The 20,230-nt window shown below is 48.0% G+C and overlaps 1 protein-coding gene across 1 annotated transcript in view; it reads left to right on the top strand.

Moving 5' to 3' along the window:
- Positions 1–6,419: 6,419 nt before the first annotated feature.
- The window catches only part of LOC144162780 (protein KRI1 homolog), a 34,606-nt gene continuing 20,795 nt past the window's right edge, over positions 6,420–20,230 (top strand). The window contains 10 exon segments of the mRNA XM_077693437.1: positions 6,420–6,579; positions 6,756–6,835; positions 6,976–7,081; positions 9,198–9,291; positions 10,041–10,148; positions 10,907–11,003; positions 13,744–13,824; positions 16,992–17,210; positions 18,707–18,802; positions 19,831–20,001. Coding sequence (XP_077549563.1) covers positions 6,462–6,579; positions 6,756–6,835; positions 6,976–7,081; positions 9,198–9,291; positions 10,041–10,148; positions 10,907–11,003; positions 13,744–13,824; positions 16,992–17,210; positions 18,707–18,802; positions 19,831–20,001 — 1,170 coding nt within the window. The 5' untranslated portion in view covers positions 6,420–6,461.

Below are 20,230 nucleotides of genomic sequence, written 5' to 3'. Positions count from 1 at the left end.
TGGAAACACACCTACTTAAGCTAAATTGCGCACTCCACACTAACTGAAAGGGGCAAAGGCGGCACTGGCGAATAGCTGGCCGCCTTACACATCTTCAAAGGACTCGATACCAGATAGGTCACTGTCGGAGTCCATGTCATCTTCATCCAGATGGATTATAATAGGTTGAACATGCGCACTTGCTCCACCGTCTCCCCTGAACTTTGTTTCAATGCTGATCACATGCTGAACTGCGTTTGCCCAGTGTTGAGCTGTTACCTTGGCAGCTTCTTCCCTCGGGAGCACCTCTACATCTGCCAGCTTAAATGTGGCATTTCTGACTGCGACACCTCGTTTCATCTGCGCCCATATGAGCTCAATGGGATTGAGCTCACAATGGTAGGGTGGGAGCCTAAGCACAATACATCCTGCCCTTTCAGCTGCACCGTCAACACGATATTTGATGTACCGTGTCTTTACAGAGGTCACAAGGCTGAGGAGCTCCTTTTTAAGCATTTTTTCATCCCAAGCAAGTCCTTTGGACGTCAGCCAGTCCTGAACGACCTGTTTGCGCGAAGACGTCGTAGGCACTGCTTCTTCCAGCCGCGAGTGGTACGAGGCATTGTCCATGACAATTACACTACCTTGTGGCAGTTGCGGCAAAACGGCGCCAAACCACCTTTCAAAGCGGGTGCCGTCCATCTCCTCGTGGTAGTCGCCGGTCTTTGTACCCCGAAAGATATCCAGGCAACCACTGACGAAGCCGTCCTCGCTGCCGATGTGCGTTACAATCAGGCGCTGTCCTTTCCCTGACGGCTGCTTCAAACCTGTCGTCAGACCACGCATGAAGGCGTCGTGGTGGGAAGCAACCGTCGTGTCCGTCCAAACAGTCGATAGCGTGTGTCCCGCATTCACCCAGGTTTCATCAAGGTAGAAGATTTTTCGACCTTCCATCATGTACCTGGCGACGTCGTAGAGGTACTTCTGCTGCCACGCGACAATGTCGTCCCGCTCGATCAGCAGCGAGTTCCGGCCCCTCTTCTCATACCTGAACCCGATGTCATTCAGCAGGCGGCGCACAGTCCATGGCTTGAGAGGAGTAACATCGCCGCTAGCGTTGAAATCCGCAGCAATTGCCTTCACTGTCGGAATCTCATTGCTGCGAAAAAAACGATGCACGGACGACCGCAATGCGCACTTCGTGAAGTCGTCGTACACTTCTGTGCGTCGTCTCTTTCCGGCGCTTCGCGGGCGCTTTCGGGAGGGCGTCGCAACATTTCCGTCGTTATTTTTCATCTCCTTCTTCACGTCCATCACCAAGCTCACGCTGACTCCAAGAAGATCGCTCACGGTCGCGGCCGTTTCTTCAACGCTGCGCTCTGGGTGAAGATGCCGCAAACGAACGTACGCGTTCCGGATCATCTCCCGTCCGCAGCTGCAGATGACACGGCCGCTTTTGTTTTTCTTGTACCATCGGCGTGGCGTAGATGGCAACGCACCACAATTCTCAGTCGAGAACGATGAAGCACATTCAGATGCGACTTCTTCGGGATCCATGGCGGGAAATGGGGCCGGCAATGCATAAAACCAGAACATGCCAGAAGCAAGCGGCTGAGGGAAAACCCGGAAGAGCAGAAATTCACCATCAGGAATATAATTGAAACTCGCTACTGCAGCTGACGATAAATTCTTTCACGCATTGCATTAAAACGGGCACATAAAAAAATTTAGCTAAGGTTTTTATCTCCGCTCAAAGTGAAGGCGCCCTTACGAACTACTTTTCGGCACGGACGCATTAAGGAAAGCGTGGCTCCGAGTGCTGCCCGCAGGTGCAATGCGGTCGGCCACGACGTCACCTTGATAGAGCGACACTATTGGCTGGAAGGGGGTGGTGGAAGTGGGGGATTAGGCGACGCCCCTTTTTTCTTGACTTGTATCCGAGTATAGTCAACGATATCGGCCTAATATTGTCTTTGACGAAACCCAAACTTTCGTTTTTCAACAATGGTGCTACCCTAGCGATTTTCCATTCAGAAGGTATCCAGCTGTTTTTTAACGACATGTTGTCAATGTTTAGTAAATCATCAGGAGACACCTCAAGCAGAAATTTTAACATTGCCACCGTAATGCCGTCTGATCCTGGAGCACACTCAGACAGCTGCAAAACAATATCAGCTAATTCCGCCCTTGTCACTGGAGTGAAACCCTCATTTGAAACCTGGCACACAAAAGGAGAGGCCAACCCAGAAGAAAAACGAGATTCCAGTTCCTGCGCAATACGTTCCAAAGTTTCCATAGACTCACTCGTCGACTGAACAATTGACTTGCCGTTATCCTGATCTTGTACAACCTTTCTTGAACGGAGGAATCTATGCAACATGCGTCTATTTTTGGACTTTGATAGAGAGGCGAACTTTTGGGTGTTATAATTTTCTTTTGCTTTAGAAACAACCCGCTTGAATATTGCAGCTGCAAACTTGTAACTGGTCCAATTGGATGGGCATTGGTTTTTGAGAACGTTCTTCCAAGCCGCTTCTCTCTGACTATACGCACGAGCACATTCCTCATTCCACCATGGACTGGAGAGCGTCTTCCACTACTACTTCCTCGCTTTCCTCCGCCAAACAGCCGAAGCGGTTGGACAGAAGAACATCGTTGGGCTTAGACTGGCGTCGGAACGCGCGTCGCTTAGCGCGAGTAGCTTTTCATTTATTGCGTTCGTTAGCCAGTATATCAAGCCTTCAACACCATAATCATGCCATAAGTGTTCGGGTTGAGAGTCAGTTCATTATGATAACGATGGTTATGGTAGAAATTCGGAGCACAAAATCCGCCTTCGAGTACTCCGGACAACGTTGACTGGGGTGCGATCGCGGTGGCGTAGCACAAACCTTCCCATTGTATTTACATGTGAATAAACAACGCAAGCTGCGGATATGCACCTTCTTCCACGCAGCAATAACGAAAGCCAATTTGCGAAGAAGGCAATAAGAAAATATCCACACTATCTTTGTGAGCCTCCCAAGCATCCTGAAACTTACTAATAAGATTTTGTGACGGTGCAGAAAAATAAATGCGTTGGGCACAGAAAAAAAATATTCACCTGATACAAGCCAACAACGAAAGAAATAGAAAACACGCTTTATTTCCTGCTGTGCGATGCGCGTGTAGGGGCCCACTGCTTGGTACATAGATATTAGACTGTTGAGTCTTCATAAGTGCATCTTAAAAATACTGTAGGGAAGCCTACGCATTTTGAATACTTATTGAGGAGATCTGAGCGCTGAACCTCGCCCTCGCGAATAAGCTAGAAAGAACGAGTTGAACACTTGTGATCTTCCGACCGATGCTCCGAAGAAAGTTGTTATCTCTAGAGCTCCTCGTGTGTTGCAAACTTGTGGGGGATACAGCTTGAAATTATTCAGATGTGTCAGAAGCTGACAAAAATAACCGAATGACTAGAAGTGCGCTTTTTAATGCAATAAATCATCAAATCCGGCGATTTCTAGCAGAGGTACTGCTGCCCCTCACAAGCGGAGTGTAGCAGGCGACACCGGCGCGAATCCCTAAACCGACGTCAGCGACAGGGGGCGCCACTCAAACATCTCGTTAAAGTCAGAGAAGCACAGAGTAAAATATGCTTTGAGATGAGGTTGAGGGCAATGGATCAACGAAGGTGGGAAGCTAAGATTTTTAGGTACCTATACTTGAAAAGCGTTGACACACAGTGGTTAAGAAAGACTAGAAGGCTAACGATGAAATACGGAAAGAACAGTGGAGAATCAATCCAATCTCAATCCAAAACAGCCAAGGTAACCAAAAAAGAGGCAAGGCAGATTGAAACGAATAAATGGAGGGAAAAAATGGAAGCTGAAACGTCGTTAGAGATGTACAGGGCTGAGAAATTGGACATCAGAAAGGAAAATTGTTACGATAATTCCCAGGGCAGTGCTTTGCTTTTTGAGGCTAGAGCAGGTTGCCTGCGAACTAAGAGTTTTGTGGGGAAGTATTCACAAAATGATGGGGTATGTGTGGTCTGCGGAAAAGAAACAGAAACTATGCGGCACATAGTGTTAGAATGGGAGGGTATACATCCAAATCTACATGAAGGGAATATTGGGCTTCCAGAAGCCCTATGATTTAAGGGTATCACAGAGGAAGCTAACTTCAAGGCTGCGAGGGGACGAAAAGAAGATTAGAATGCTGGTGGGCGAAAAGCAGAGAGGGGAATATTGCCTAGGACAGTTACCGCCTGTAACGGGAAAAAAAAGTATTTTGTGCCTAATAAGCTTTTTGTGCCTGCCCTAAGCAGCGTTAGTATTAAACCAAGAGTGTAAGACATGGGTATATTAGTCCTTTTTGGTAAGATGACATGTCATCACCCCGCTTCAAAGGGGAAACCAATAGCATTCATCATCATCATCACATCATCACCGCCAATAACCAAGGCATACTGAACTAGAATACTTCTAGTTCACTATAAACAAGGTGTGTTCAAAACGCGAACCCACAACAGTGGAAAGAGTGGCCAGCAGGGGTAGGGAAGTAAGGTTCGGGAAGGTGTCCGTATGGTTTCAGACCGTATGTGGTTGTCTTAATTGAGTGTGGGAACAGTTGGTAAGTCCGTCATAGAAATGTGAAATAAGGGCACAGTTTGTGACGTAGACTACGCCTAAATGGGTGTGACTATAGGTCGCTTTCCTGGCATGATTAATTGTTAACGCGGTGCTCATTGATATTATTGTAATGTGCCGAGAATATTTGGGGCAGTAGATTGTGAGGTGTGCGCACAGGGGATTGAGTAAAGAGCCGGTTTTTAAAGAAGTGTTTGCCAATACCCCTCTGGTTGCATTCATTATTGCTAGAACAGCACCAACTCGTATTTGTGCCAATTTGGCTTTAAGTTCTATTTGAACCGGTACCCACACCTTGACGTACAGTGAATACTTTTGCGGTGGGTACTAGTTCACCACGTTAGATCTCTCAAAGTGTGACGTTAGGCCTGACGTCCGATGTTAGGCGTAACACTGAACTAAGCAACGTCATGGTGATTATACGTCGAGCTGCGAATAACAATAACAATACAATACTTTATAATCAACCCAGGAGGGCAGGGGTGTCTTCATGGTGTATCTTCCAAGGGTGTCTTCGAGGGCATGCATGCCTCCCAATACAGGTTGACTACGCTCACTCCAAAGTTATTGTGACTTTCGGCATAACGTCGGGACATCATGCGCCCGTGTCGCCGCTTCCTCTGCTGCTGCGCATCAACCTTAGTGCAAGCCTAAAGTGACCACATCCCTCAGACCCATAGCGGGTCGGGGTGGGGGGTGCAATGAACAAGGTGGCACATAGTTAATTACAAATTGCACTTTGTATTGCTACACCTGCCCCGTGCGGCCCTACTTGTCGTTTTTTTTTTTTTCTGGTGAGTAACTGGTCGTTCTTGCTTGACTGAACTGCCATCAGCACTTCTTCACTTTTGCTGACGTGTTTGCAGTACCACTCGCACGTTATGTGCAAATTCACCTTCATTGCTTTGAGTGTGCTCAAATGAAGGGGCGTCTCCTCTGCCCTCCACGACTTATTCTTCAAAGAAAACAGCCTTTCCATTGGCGCATGTGTGTCTGGCAAGCACAAGCCGTTCTCAACGATTGTCTTGATAAAGATGCAACACTCGAAGTGCTAAAGAATGTTTCCCCCCTCCCCCATCCCCACCGTTCCTCAAAAGCAAAAGGGTGTGCAGTACACCTTGCTGGTGCACTATATAACTTCAAGAAAACAGCGCAGACATTAGGACTGAAGAAGAAACACACAACACAGGCGCTGTGTTGTGTGTTTTAGTCCCGTCGTCTGCGCTGTTTCCTTGAAGTCCCTCATACGGTTTCTGTCGGCTCTACCATTCCTCCAGCTTTCATGTGTGACACGGGCTTGATACCCGTCTTCATACTTTCAGCCGAAGGCGGGACTAAAGTACCTTCATCAGCCGATGAAAGGGCTGTGGGACAAAACACCGTCCTACAAGCAGGCTGCCGGGACAGCGGAACTACTGCCCCAAAAACGGGACATTTCCGGCACGAAGCGGGACGTCTGGTCACTTTATGCAGGCCAGAAAACTGGTATGTACGGGAGGCTTCACGAAAGAGGCTTCACGGAACCACGCGCGTTGCAAGTTTCATCGGACAGGCTTTCTAAAATCTTTGCGAAACGCGGGGTTACGCGCACAGCGCTCTAAACCGCCCTTTTTTTAACCGCTTTATTCTTTTTTTTTTCTCTATGATTCTTCTAATTCACCGTACTATTAAAATCATTATTAAAATAGCTCAAAATTATTTGGTGTGGAATCTGTGGATAGTTTCTGGCGGCTTGCTTCCTCCATGTCGCGGCTTTTTTCCCCGCCAAGTGTAATCTGCCAGAAACGTCTGATCTTGGAGAAAAACGACCATTAGTCTGGCAACAGTGACAGAGCCGCCAAAAGAAAAATGGCCGACCTCTTTCAGGACGGCGACAGCGATTCCGACGATGTTGGTGAACTTAAGCTTAACGAAGGCTATGCCAACAACTACAACAAGTGGAGAGAAAAAGAAGAGCTCCAGAAATGTACGTATTGAGGTGTTTTTGTTTTTTGCTGCCTTCGTTTTCATTCGAAGCGCGCGAGCTTATTTCTCGCGCTTGCACATTTCGCCATGTGGTTCGTTGCCCAGGCTACGCGTGTTCACGCGTTCAGCGTTTGTGTTAATCGTCATCCCTAATTGAGCTCTTTTATCTGTGGTTAGTGAAGGACAAGTACGGAGACGAGGCCGTCGCCTTGGACTCTTCGTCTAGCTCATCAGAATCGGAAGATGAAGACGCAGAGGTAATCGTGCCGTGCATTTCGTGTTTATTTGACATCCGCATGTTCGCTTAGTGATCGCTTAGCTAGCGACGCGCAACAGTAGTTTTCGCAAATAGTTTTTGTTCCCACTAATGAATGTTTTGTTCTCACTGATGAACTAGGAGCTTACACCAGCGCTGGAGAAAACGTTCTTGGAGACGCTCAGCGCGCTTAAAAGCAAGGACCCAAAGATCTACGAAAAGGACACGGTTTTCTTTCGAAACACAGGTGAGCTGTTGGGTGCAACGTTGTCGTGGTATTGTTTTGGACGTTTCATACTTCTGTCAAACGAGTGTGCGAAATGTCATGTTATTTAAGTTGGTTAGGGAGTGCGAAGACGCGGAAAGAGAATAAAACAGCACAAGCCTGCCTTTTTTGCATTCGTGTTGATGGCGAAATGTGAGAAATTAAGGAGAAACATACCCTGGGGTTAGTGTTGGGTGAGTAGCATTCGAGAACTAATAGCGACCTCGATAAACACGCACCGGTGTTGCCCCCAAAACCGGCGCGGTGCACAGTGGCCCTCGACGGTGCGTACCGGCACGGAGCGTTGATCAAGGACAAACGAAGCGGTTCTACCCAAGCGCCGTATCTTAAGCTAAGAAAGCAACTCGTAAAAATGTTCAGAAGTAGCAATACAGCACGGTAGTGAGGCACAGCGCTATTAGAAAGTGATATTTATTGAAGGCCAATGATTATATGTACGCACAACCCATATCCGTCACACATGCGCGACAACGTACCTCCGCAGCTTCCACTAAACAGCTACATACAAGCTGCTTCTCATCTTCGTTTGAGCCATAATGCGAGTGCCTGTTTTGCTCCACTCTTCGCTACAGCAAAGCAAGTACGTCTTCATGGTCTATGCACTCCAGTGACAGTTCAAGATAATTCAATCGAACAAAACGTATGCCAATCCCCAACTGGCTGGCAATGCATGCATCCTTCTTTGCGGTACACGAAGTTCGTGTCCTCATTTACAATCTCTGGCCGTTGTTACCGCCCACTCGGAGCCTGTCGCATCGTTGCCCGATGAATTCACAAGCAAGTCATCCTTGTCAGCAACAATATACAACTCCTTCCGCCTTGACACGAGTGCGTCAATGCGCCGTCGCTGCAGCAGACGGCGGAGGAAGCCGCTTCCCTGGCGTCGTTCGCGATGTATCTTGGGATTGCACCACGCCACCTCGTTGACTCTCTCGGTGCACGGCGGTGCAACCAGAAATTGCCCCGTGACAGTGTTCTCCGGTTTATTGAGAACAGACGGTGCACACCGGTGCGGTTTATCGAGGATGAAAAGGCGCACCGGTGCAGTTTATTGAAGATGCTAGAATTAACCAAAGGGAGGTTTATCTAGTGCAGTGGGACATGGGAATCGATGTTAATACTAAGCTGTCAAAAAAAAGAGAGAGAGAGAGATGGGAGGGTTGGGTACAGAAAAATGAATGTTGTTAAAAGGTACCACGTTATGGCGCCATTTAAAAGCAAAGAATGGGAGTCGATTTTGGCATTTTTGTGTAAAATTCGCGCTCGGTAAGCCAGTATTCTAGAACACAAAACGTATTACATTACATTGTTTTGAACGTGGGAAAAATAAAAACCCCATATAACTCTCTCATTGTTGCGAGAGAGAGAGCTGTTACAGCGCTGTTTCGGGGTGGGGGGGGAAACAAGCAGGGTGGATTAAGACTGCCTTATAAAAGTATGAGTGGGACTCCAGCGCATTTTCTCGCACTTTTCTTCTTCCGTAGTAGTCCGAATGCAGTCACTTTTCTTCTTCCGTAGTAGTCCGAATGCAGTGTCCACACCCTTTTATACCTAGTTGCAATTCAGCAGTTTAGTACACTGCTTTCTTTTCTAGAAAAACTCGTATTGGGGTGGCAGTAAAAGGGTACAGTGAGAGAGTTTTCAAACAAAGAATGATGACTTGGCAATCAGTGCTGTTATTCGTCAGAGAACTGTGGCCTTTGATTGTGGAGTGTATTTTGCCTAAGCCCACTAATCTGCAAATGTGGACTAATGTTTGCATCTGTCACAGACCAATCTGTAGCCACATTTGGTGCCCTTAATGACGTTGATCTTGAAAGCATTGCTACTTGCCCATTAGGTCGTGACTGAAGGCATTCAATGTTGCCGCACGTGACGACGCAAACATTGTGTCAGAAAGTGCATTTTCCTTATTACTTTCAGGTTTCATTCTCGTTTTTTAACACCCTGCTGTCGACTTGCTTACTCTTGTCTGGAAACTGCTCGCAGACTTTGAGTCGTGTCTCGCAACGTATGGAATGCCCCTGGTCTTTTGTCGGCCATCTTTTACTAACTAGTTTTACTCTGGCTTTTACAGAAGGAGGCAGTGAGAAAAGCAAGGAAAAGACGAAAAAGGAGAAGCCCATGTTCCTGAAGGACTACGAAAGAAAAGTGATCCTTGAGAAAAGAGGGTAATGTTTTCCATTCTGCACGTGCCACTGAAGCATCGCTCATGCAATGTTTCATGCAAGTTATGAAAGCGGGTTGCAATAAAAGCGGCTCGCTTCTGCTCGAACCGTAACTGCAAGGGCAAAGACCTTTTCACGCAAGTGCAGTTGCCTGCTAACTGCCAAGTTGAACTTTAACGGAATCCTCTACCATTAACGGGTGAACAGAAATTACCTCGACATTAGCATGTGAATTAAGCTTGTTCCGCCTCCCGTTCTTGTTTTATTTAAACTTCTGTTACTTTTAAACCTAGTCTCTAAAATGTGGTTTGAAGATTGCCAGTCTTAAAGTTTTAGTTGGTTGTAATGCAGCCGAGTCAATACATTGCGGTGTATTGGCGAAATTAACAATGTTGAAGCAGTGCAGAACCCGCTGCAGCGGCTTGGGGCTAAGGCATTGTGCTGCTGAGCAGGAGGATGCTAGTTCGATTCCCAGCCACGGCGGCCGCTTTTCTGGTGGAGGCGAAAAGCAAAAACGCCCGGTTGTACAAGATTTTGGCGCACGTTAAAGATCCCCAGGTGGTCAAAGTTAATCCGGAGCCCTCCACTACTGCGCGCCTCATCGCCTGCGTTGCGACGGGGCATTAAACCCAACAATCAATCAAGCAGTGTAGGAATATCGCCCGTAATCCCATTTCTCAGAGGAGATTTGTAGACCTGTTCTTTATGGCATTTTGACTGGCTACGCATTCTTTCTTGCCTCCCTATTGTAGCGTATTGTCAGACGACGAGGATGATGGGGACGGAAGCGGCGGTTTATCGTTGCCGCGCAAGCAGGGCCACTTTGCTACTCCTGCAGAAGAAGAGCAGCTGAAAAGAAGGTACGTTGCAGTTGGTTTGTGGCCACTGGTTTTGCGATTCTTAATTCCCTGTGTAATTCGTGCTCATACATTGCTGTATGTGTACTCTGTTCTTTCATCAAGATACACAGAGTCATGTGGCAGTTGTCGGCGAAAGTAATGGACACGGCCCGCGTAATATGCTATCTGAGCTGAGGAAATTAACGATTCAGCTAACTAATTTATTCTGCCTCAAGTGTGAAAGGTAGTTTGTTTGCTCAAAAGAAAAGGCTCTCTTGAAGTAGCCTGCTTTCTTGCAAAAATGTAGTCAGTGGTTTATCTTTCTACCTTACTGACACGTGTGTAGATTGCAGAGGCCTGCTTACGGTCGAAGGTGCTTCGTGCACTGTAACCTTCCTGTTTGGTTACACACAAGTTCTTTTCTTCTTCTCTCTGTAGTCTTTTTCACTATCTTCTTAGTGACACTGTAACTACACTCTCCTTTATTTGCATTCTACGCTGCCTGTGTTGCTCCACTGAACTCGCTGGCTTTCATATGAGCTAGAGGACATGCTCTCCACAAAAATCGGTTGTCTGTCCCTTTAACTATTTCTGATTGGTATGACATAACCTAATCGTGACGAGGCCAGCTGGACTGATCTTGTTTTTGCGTGGGTGTTTTCGAGGGATTCCCCTTCCTTGAAACTTTAGTACGGGTTCTAGGCCTAAAAATTGCAGCAGTGTGTGATACGCGTTTGTCTTTCCATGTACCACAATGTGGTTGTATTGATTGGTTTCAGCTTCAAGGCAGCCCTTGCAGACTCTGATGACGAGGACGATGAGAGCGGAGACGGGGGTTCCTTGCTGAAGACGGCCAAGCCAACCAAGGACCAAGAGGTGAGGCAGACGATGTTGTACGAACGCAATACAGATGAGGATAGTGGCAGCAGCTGGTAAAAGAATTCCTAAGGCAAGGGTAATCGTTTACTCAACGCACTTGCTTTGTGCCACTTTCTCTAATGTTTAAAGGGGCCCTGCATCACTTACCATCTACTACTCGAAATGTATTTTGGGGTAAAGTGTGTTGTCCCAGCAATCTCCTCCCGCAAGAATTATGAAAATCCGTCCACTATCACCGAAACTACGCGCGATGAGAAATCGCGCATAATTGTTCCCTCTGAACTCGACCCAGGACAACGCGTCGAAAGCTGAGCACTCTCTCCCAGAAAGGGGGGTGGCTCGTGGCGTTCTCTTTGGTGCCCTTCGATATACAGTGTAGACCGCTTATAACGTATGTCGCGGGAGCCGCAAAAATCCGCACTATAAGCGGTACCGCACTATAACCAAAACGTGCGCGAATTCAACCAAATCGCCACCTACCTCTCAAGTCATCCTAAATTTTTTATCATCCAAACGCACAGCGCCTAAAAACGAAGGAAGGGTCTTTATTTCGTATTATTTTTAACATCAGCCGCTGCTGCCGGGTCTCACACATTGCAAAAGCGCGGTCTTACAAACGGCGAGTGCGGCTTTAACTTCCGTTGTGTTTGTGTTATGAAAGACCATGGCTGCGTTTTTTGCTTCTATGAAGATGCCGCAGGACATGATAAGAAAGGCCAGCGGGATTTTTTTTTTTTTTTTTTTTACCCCACCTTGCGTTCACAATGCCGAAGGCGGCAACGTACTGGTGGTGGAAATCTTCGCGCGGCTCGCTTGTTCGGGAAGAGCGGTGGCTTATCTGCACAACGTTCTAAAGCGTGAACCGCATGGAGCGATTTCTCGCGAAAACGTGCAGCGCACGCCGCAAGCGCGGTGACGCCGGCGCGTAAACTGACGTAATGTGTGCGGCGCGGTAAGAGGCGGCAACATGGCGTCGGCACTGGTCGTGAAGCGGTGCAGGGAGCTCCAGCGAGCACTTCTAACCGCTCGCTGAAATGCCGCACGAGGCACAAGCGAAGGTACTCATGCAAGAAAAGAGCTGATAATGTGACCGCAAAGTGGAATATAGACTGCCATCCATGCTGCTTGTGAAAGCGCCCATCAAAAAATACCGCGGCGGTAAGCCTAAACTAAAGTCCCTTCATCTGATCAAGGGACTTTAGCCTAAACACCTTTGGCGCGGCTAGCCGGCTCGGAGCGCTTCGAATCTCCTGCCATTAAGTGCGCGTCTTTCCATTGGTGCAAGTCGTCAGGCTCCTCCCACTGCCACGCGAAGCCACCGCGAGCGCGGAATCGTAGACGCGAGCATGAAAAAAATGCACGCGCAACGCCGATGTGCGAAAACGGGCCATGCGGTTCACGATTAATAGAAATAACTTGCCACGCGCGGACGGGGAGCCGGTCGCTATCTTCCGAGGTGCATCAAGCAAGGACAGCTGTGGTTATCACGTGCTTCTGTGTCGAAGTTAGAGAGCAAGGGGTGCGCGCTGCGTCAGATGGCCGATTTCATCATTTCTTTTTTTCTTTTGCTACCCTAAAACGATGCCCCCTGCGCCGATCGATGAGCAGACCCGCCGAAAAACCGCACTATAAACGGTATGGTGCTTCGGCCAACCGCATCTTAAGCGGTATGCTTATGCATTGAGTTCTATGGGAGCCAAACCGGTGGTCACGAAAACCCGCGTTATATCCGGTCCCGCACTATAAGCGGTTACGTTATAAATGGTCTACACTGTATCACAGTCCGGGGAGCTTTCTTCTTTTCTAAGCAATGTGCAGGGGTCTATTTTCGGTCTGGTGCCACAAAAATGCAGGCATGGCTGCCTGCTCGCAAGCTTGCGCTCGGGCTGGTAGGGTGTTTTTTCAGCAATAAACATTTGTTGTCGAGTGGTCTCGTTGAAGTGGGAGTATTGAGTTCGTCACTCAAACTCTGCACTCTCAAAACACAAAAGAAACGTCAGAACTGTGCGTTCAGGCACAGAAGAGGTTGGTACACAGCGCCGACGGCGGCGGATCGTCACAGGAATTGCGAGAAACAAGCCGCGAAGTTGACCAGCGACAGCCGATAGGACAGCCATGGCTTCAATTACGTTGTTTCGGCCATGCCAGGGATGCATAATGAGGAAAATTGAAGAGAGGGCAGTTAGTTTTCCGCCTCTTTCACAGTGATTAGCACTCACCGCTTCCCGTGCTCGTGTAATATTTGGCTCAGGTGTTCCTGGCAGTGTAATCTAAACGCCGCGCAGGTTTACTTGCACTGCTAAAAGAGTGTTGCAGGGTCACGTTAAAGAAAATGATAGTGCAGAACAAATGGCAGAGAACTAGGATAGCTTTCTTTTGCTTGTGTGTTGTTCCTGTGTGAACCATCTTTTTGTGTGTTGGTGGTGCTTTTTTTTTTTTTCATTAGAAAAGGGGATATGTTGCCATTGGATGGCATAGATGACAACTTTAGACGCATTACATGCTCCTAGTGCTCACTGCTGGTTACAGGTGACTCATGCTGTTAACCTAAACCGAGGTTCTGGATGATAGCAACAAACTAGCAAAAAAAAAAGAACTGCTTAGATTTACTAGAATGTGGGCTTAGTTGCAAGTTTAGAAACTGTTGTGCTTTCTTGCCACCTGTGAAATGCTGGCTTTTTTTGTTTTGTGATGCACAGCTGCGTGAAGTAGTGAGGAATGCCTGTTCTTCCTGTAGGCTGAAGCTGATGAAGAGTACAGGAGGTGGCTGAAGGGGGAAGTGGACAAGATACAACACCAGAAGGATGCAGAAAAACTGGTGGGTCACGGTTGCATGCGTAATTTTCTGCATCGTACACAAGGTTGAGGCCTCGAGTGGCCTGGACAGTTCGAAAAGCTGGTGGCGCCGTTACCTTAATTTCCCAACTAAAGCGCGGATGTTTAACACATGTTTCATGACTTAAAACATGCTTTGGGTAATGCTTGTGTGTTGTAGGGATCAAGTTGAGCTATGTCTGTGCTAAAGTTTTCTTACTTCATTTTAGACCGCAAGCACAGATGCTTTCTTGGCTCAAAAGGAAAAAAAAATTGCACGGCTTGCACTTGTGCAAGGCTTGGAGAAACAGCAGAGCTGGCAGCCCTTCTCCCTTGGTCGGAGACCCGGCTGTTGCACCGTGCATTTATTTCCGAATTTGCCGCTGAAAGTTCTCCATGACTGGCAGGCCCAGATCGTTTTTGTCCGCAGGCGTTCACATCTCTCCCAAAGTGGGCTGCGTTACTGCTGCTGATACTGCAGTGGGGGTGGGATTATGCTGCAGCATACTGCTGCCCATTATGGCCATTCTCAATTCATACGAGATGGCTCCTGGTGTGATGTATCGTTGTCCGACCTACTACAGTCGAACCCCGCTACAACGAACGCCGCTTCAACGAAATTTCCGCTTCAACGAAATATTTCCAATTCCCCGTCAGCTAGCCATAGAAGTCAATGCAACAAAGTCCTCGCCACAACGAACCATTTGTCAGGCTTGCTTTCGCTTCAACGAAATTTTCGATGATTTGGGCTGGGTTTGAACAATTATTCTACAATAAAATAAGCATAGCGCCAGCTATCTGTAACTTTTTATACATTCAGGACGCTTAGTTTCACCGAAAAAGCGCGTTGCGACCACACCACCACCCAAAACAAAACAAAAAATAACTCATAGGCGCACGCCATTGCTTGATGGTGATAACGATGTGGCTGGCCGTCTTTACACGAGGCGCAGGCCCGCTTCGCCAAGGCGGAGCCCCAGAGCTACAGCCAATCCGTATCCAGTTGAAATTGCATGAATGTGCTCCGCTGCTGGCGTGGTGCCGTCATGTATGCGTTGTGAGCAGCTGTCCTTGCCGTTTTCCTTCTACCATTCTTCAAAGCCAAGAGCGAAAATCATGTTTGCGCGTTTGGTCTTGAAGCCTAGTCATCCTATCTTAGTCGCGAGCGCGCGGTCATGTTAAATGCAAGCGCGCGCGTCTTGCCTGCCAAGGTCAGTAGCTGCCGTGCCCTGTCAGAGGATAAGATAACGGCACTGCTCCTGCCACAAGCGAGAGGGGGGCTTCCCACGGCCTAGCAGCTATCTGCAAGTAATCAGCTCGGTGGACACGCCTTGTTGTACAGCGATACGTTTTGCTCCAGCATATCTTCACCCCCCTCCTTAACGCGTTCTTTGGGTGGTGAAAAAACAGATAACCATTGGTATGTTTGTTATCCGAATAAACATGAGTTATTGCGCGTCACTCCTTTTTCTAAACATTGTATTATGCTGCCAATGTTGCGGAAACGCACGGGACTATTTTTCTGGCCTTTCCGTGGTGTGTTGGGGCAGATTTCGCCTCAACGAATTTTCGCTTCAACGAAATTTTTCGCACGTCCCGTCAATTTTGTTGTAGCGGGATTCGACTGTAGATTGTGATACTGCTCAGCACTGTAGCATTGAGCAACAGATGGCACCACTGTCTGTTTGTGCACTTTGAGAAAAGTAGCCTTCGTATCTCCCTCAGTTCCGTTCCAGCCACGAAAGGCACTTTTTAACCGAAAAAGTGCAAGAAATTTTGAACAACTTTAAAATTTTGCGTATTACGGGCAGGAGTAACGCACTAGAGGCTGGCTCTAAAGTTAAAGCCGGTCCACTCAGTGTGGAAGCTGTCAGAAGAGCAGACCAGTGATTCGCCATAATGGGCTGTGGCGCCGTTATCCGCTCACTGCTACCACCCAACGCAATTCAAATTTCCCGCCTTCGCAGTGCTCGCGCGCCCCCTGCCTGAAGCTGCGCCAGCGGGAGTTCCGTTCTGTTTGTGCTCACATTTCCTCCCGCACATGCCGGTGTTGCACTGCCACTTTTTTTCGCTTACTGTCGTAAAACCAACCCAACCAGCGTTCCTAACTAAATGAATGCGGGCGCTGGCATTTAATCACGTATATTTTGCCTCAAATGTACCTGCAGTTTTCTTTGCGCTAAATGACAAGGATGTAGGAGAAGCGCCAGCGGTTCACGAGTTTCGAACGCTTATGACTATATAAACCGCTTGCCTGTCAAAGACTCTTGGTTACCCCGCAATGACAGAACGCCGTGTGGCTCTACTTGGGTCCAGCAAGCAAGCTACGACGACAAGGCGAGCCCCTAAAGTGCTCTGCACTTAAAACAGGTAGCAGGGGTTTAACTGTATGTCAGCATTCGACTGATATGATGGAACGCTACTAGAGGCCCCACTATGATAGCCCGCTCATGTTCGTTCGCACTGGCATTGGTGGGTGGCCGCCAATTACACAGAGAATTTTCTGTGACATCGTAGAGGCGCCACCAGAAAGTGTCTGGCGTATCGCCAGGGCTCCTCCTGTTTTCCTCAATATCTCGATTATTTCTTTGGTGTTTGCAATAAAGTTGTCATCACTGTTATCGGGACGAAGCAGTCTTTGTAAAGTACCAAACTTTTGTTTTGTCTTCCTGGTCCTTTTAAAAACTGCTCCTGTGGTCGTCCTTATCGCCGTGGTGTAATAAACCATACCATATTTTTGTACGTATAACCCACACTAAAAATGCAAAAATTTCAGTGGCAAAGCAGGGGTGCGGATAATACTAGGGGTTCTTGCTTTAGTGCAGCTTTACGGACATGCACGTTGTGCAGTGAAGATGACCTTGTGTACAACAGTGAGGACTACAGCTCAAGTGATAGCTCTAGCGAGAGCAGTGACACTGAGTGAATTGTGACTTTTGCCTTGCAGCCAGTGTATTCTACTCGCTGAAGATACATTTTTTCTGTCTACATAGTATGTGTTGTGTTGTTTGAGCAGCAGTTTTGGTGCAGCCTTTCCTGTATCAAATGTGCGGGCAATACGCGAGGATCTTTTTTTTCTTTCTTTTCCGGCGGGATGTAAGTGGGGGTGTGTCGTATTCAGGGGTGGGTTATACGCGTGAAAATACGGTGTGTCCTTTTCCCCAACTGCAGGGCTACCTGCACAGCTACTGGAACAGCAACAAGCTGGAGGAGTCTGAGGCATTCCTGCGCGACTACATCCTGAACAAGCGGTACCTGGACAAGCACCACTTGCCCCCGACAAGGCTCGACGAACAGGAAGACCTGAGCGAAGATGAAGCCACCCTGCAGGAGCAGGAGCTCTTCGAGCACAAGTTCAACTACCGCTTCGAGGAGCCCGACACGGAGTTTGTGAGTGCAGAGCATCCCATGGCTTCTTTCTTCTCTGCCGCGTACCTTGTGGGAGTTGGTGCACCACTGCGAAACTGTCGCAAACAGTTTGTCAATTGAAGCTTGTGCTCACAGACTGTACTACACTTTAATGTGGTGGAATTCTTAGGCGGTCCTCCCGCGGGAATCTGCCTATCTGCATTGTGTTATGCAGTGGTATAACATGGCCATGAGAAGGATAAGAATGGGGTGGATTGTATTTGGTAGGCATTCTCAGATAATGAATGGCAGCCTAGCATTGTCCCTGAAGAAGAAAGTGTATGACAGCTGCATCTTACCGGTACTCACCTACGGGGCAGAAACTTGGAGGCTCACTAAGAGAGGGTTCAACTTAAATTGAGGACAAATCAGCGAGCAATGGAACGGAAGATGATAGGTGTAACATCAAGGGACAAGAAGAGAGGTCAGGGAACAAACGCGTGTTAGGGAATTTTAGTAGACGTTACGAAGAAGAAATGGGCGTGGGCAAGGCAAGTTGACCGTTGGTCATTAAGGGCAGCAGAGTGGATCCCTAGAGAAGGCAAGCGTGGCAGGGGGGGGGGGGGGGGGCAGAAAGTTAGATGGGCAGATGAGATCAAGAAGTTTGCGGGAATAAATTAATCACAGTTAGCACAGGAACGGGTCAGTTAGAGATCTATGGGAGAGGCCTTTGCACTGTAGCGGGTGTAGATAGGATGATGATGATGATGATGATGATACATGGCCATATGGGGTATTTAATTAAAGGCCCTTTCATAATAGGCCTTAGGGCCTCCATACATAGAGGTGCATGTGTGGAGATGATCCTGTCGAAAGAATGCCCAGGCACCACTGTCTGACGATGACCACCTGGGAGTGTCCACAATTTCTTTTTTGTTTAAAAGTAAAAGTTCCGTGCGTACATTTTCTGGATCCGATGCCATCTCACTTCCTGGGCATTTTTCTGAACTGCGTTTGAGAGCTTATTGCGAAACCACAGTATGTTGCGATTATGGTGGTACTGAAAGATGCGGTTTGCCTGGATGCGTATATATTTCATCTGTGAGAGTTGCAGCCTTTGTGGATCGGATTGAAATGGCAACAGCATTTAGTTGTTGCGTCAACGGCGGTATGGAGAGTACAGAGCGTTGCCCAAGCCGTGGTAAAAGTGGGTGGGGGTGGTATTGAGTGTGGGGACATCTGTGGGCAACAATCTGGTTTACTGTGAATGCCTGTTTTGTATCTCTTTGTCACGGGGCCTCTAATCTGGTTGCAGGACATTTTGGTGATCTAGCTTTGAGTTGTTATCATGGCTGCTGGTGTTTAAACTGGTTGCTATCTTAGACATTTTTGCCTTGTAAGGAGATTCATGTGTGTTATGTTGTGTACTAACGAGTCCCTTGGGGTTTTCAGAAACTGTTGCTACACGTTGTCACAGGCGGATTTCTTGTTTTCTGGCAGCTTAATTTGCACGTGTGCTTTTCTCCATGTAATAACAGATCAAGAAGTACCCCCGAACGATGCAAGACTCGCTGCGAAGAAAAGATGATCGACGGAAGGTCAAGAGGCAGGAAGTGCGGGAAAGGAAAATACAGGTGGGCTGACTTTGCTGTCATCACTCTGTGCACTGAATGCAGCCCTAAGCTGCTTAGGGCATCCTCTAACAAACTAGGAGAGAACCAGTAGGTCATGGTTCAATTGTGTTGAATTTATCTTCTCAGAACACATGATTGTCTACAAAAGAAGTCGTGCAGGGAAGTGTGTGCGAGTTGCAAAAAGCATGTGCTATGTCAAGTGCACGCTTGCTGTCTGTTCTGCTTTAGTAGTCCTACACCAACAGCCCAGTTTTGTGCACTCTTACGCTATTTTGTTTGTCTAGCGCTGGTCCCAACATCTGACAGGGGCTGGGTTCTTTTGCATGCAAAAATTCAGGAACCCCAGAGGGAATAAAAATCAACTAAGGGGTCCTCCCTCTGCAGTCATTGCTTTTATCTTTTACTTGTGTCATTTAATGGGAGATAATTGGACCATTTCGGCGTTTCATTGAAGCTTTCCTGAACCCCGAGCTACCAGCAACCTATTCTTGAAAATGTTGCAGTGAATTCTGAACAAAACAGTATCTGGCTTTCATTGGTAGCCGTGAAGTGTACGCTCTCCTGTGTGAAAAGTGACTGCGAAATGGCTCGTTGTCTGTTAGATTATTGATTATGACGCTTAACGCGCTGACGCTACACAGGCCTTCGATGAGGCGCGCAGGGCTCCGGATTAATTTTGGCCAGCTGGGGATCTTTAATGTGCACGGAAATCTGATAAACACAGGTGTTTTCGCTTTTCGCTTCCATCAGAAAAGCGGAAACGGCGTCCGGGAATCGAATTCATGTCCTTGGGCTCAGCAGCACAACGCCTTAGCCACTGAGACACCGCGGCGAGTCCGGTTGTCTGTTAGGGCCAAGATTTGTGGGCTGACAGGAAATGTCGACGCTGCTAAGTGTCCACCGTGGAGAACACTGTTGTCCTCCGTGGAGAACTGTTAGCCTCTGCTGGATCATCCTGACCGGATCTGTGCTGTCGCAATGTGGGGGATTGCGTAGCATCTAAATGTGGGGTGGCCGCGCATGCACAGGAGAAAGAGCAGAAGCGGGAGGAGATCAACCGGCTGAAGGCGCTCAAGAAGAAGGAGATCCTCGAGAAGCTCGAGAGGCTCAAGGAGGTCACGGGGAACGACCAGGTCGGCTTCGCGGACGTCGACATTGAAGGAGACTTCGACCCGGCAGAGCACGATCGGCGCATGAGCGTACGTACTACCGAGAACGGTTCGCAGCCCTCTGAACGTTGCCCGACTTGCTGATAAGTGTTCGTGGTGCTTGTTCAGGGCTGTTGGGGGGTACAGCCTACAGATTTTTATACTGCACTTTTAAGTGCAGTGCACTTTAGGGGCTCACCTTGTCGTCGTAGCTCGCTCGCTGGACCCAATAGGCTCACATGGCATTCCGTCGTCGCAACGTAACCCAGAGGCTTTTCAA

Source organism: Haemaphysalis longicornis, unplaced genomic scaffold (genome assembly GCF_048455015.1).
Source record: "Haemaphysalis longicornis isolate Haplotype H1 unplaced genomic scaffold, Haemaphysalis longicornis Haplotype H1 scaffold_12, whole genome shotgun sequence".
Lineage (NCBI taxonomy): Eukaryota > Metazoa > Arthropoda > Arachnida > Ixodida > Ixodidae > Haemaphysalis > Haemaphysalis longicornis.
This window is presented reverse-complemented; position numbering and strand designations above follow the sequence as displayed.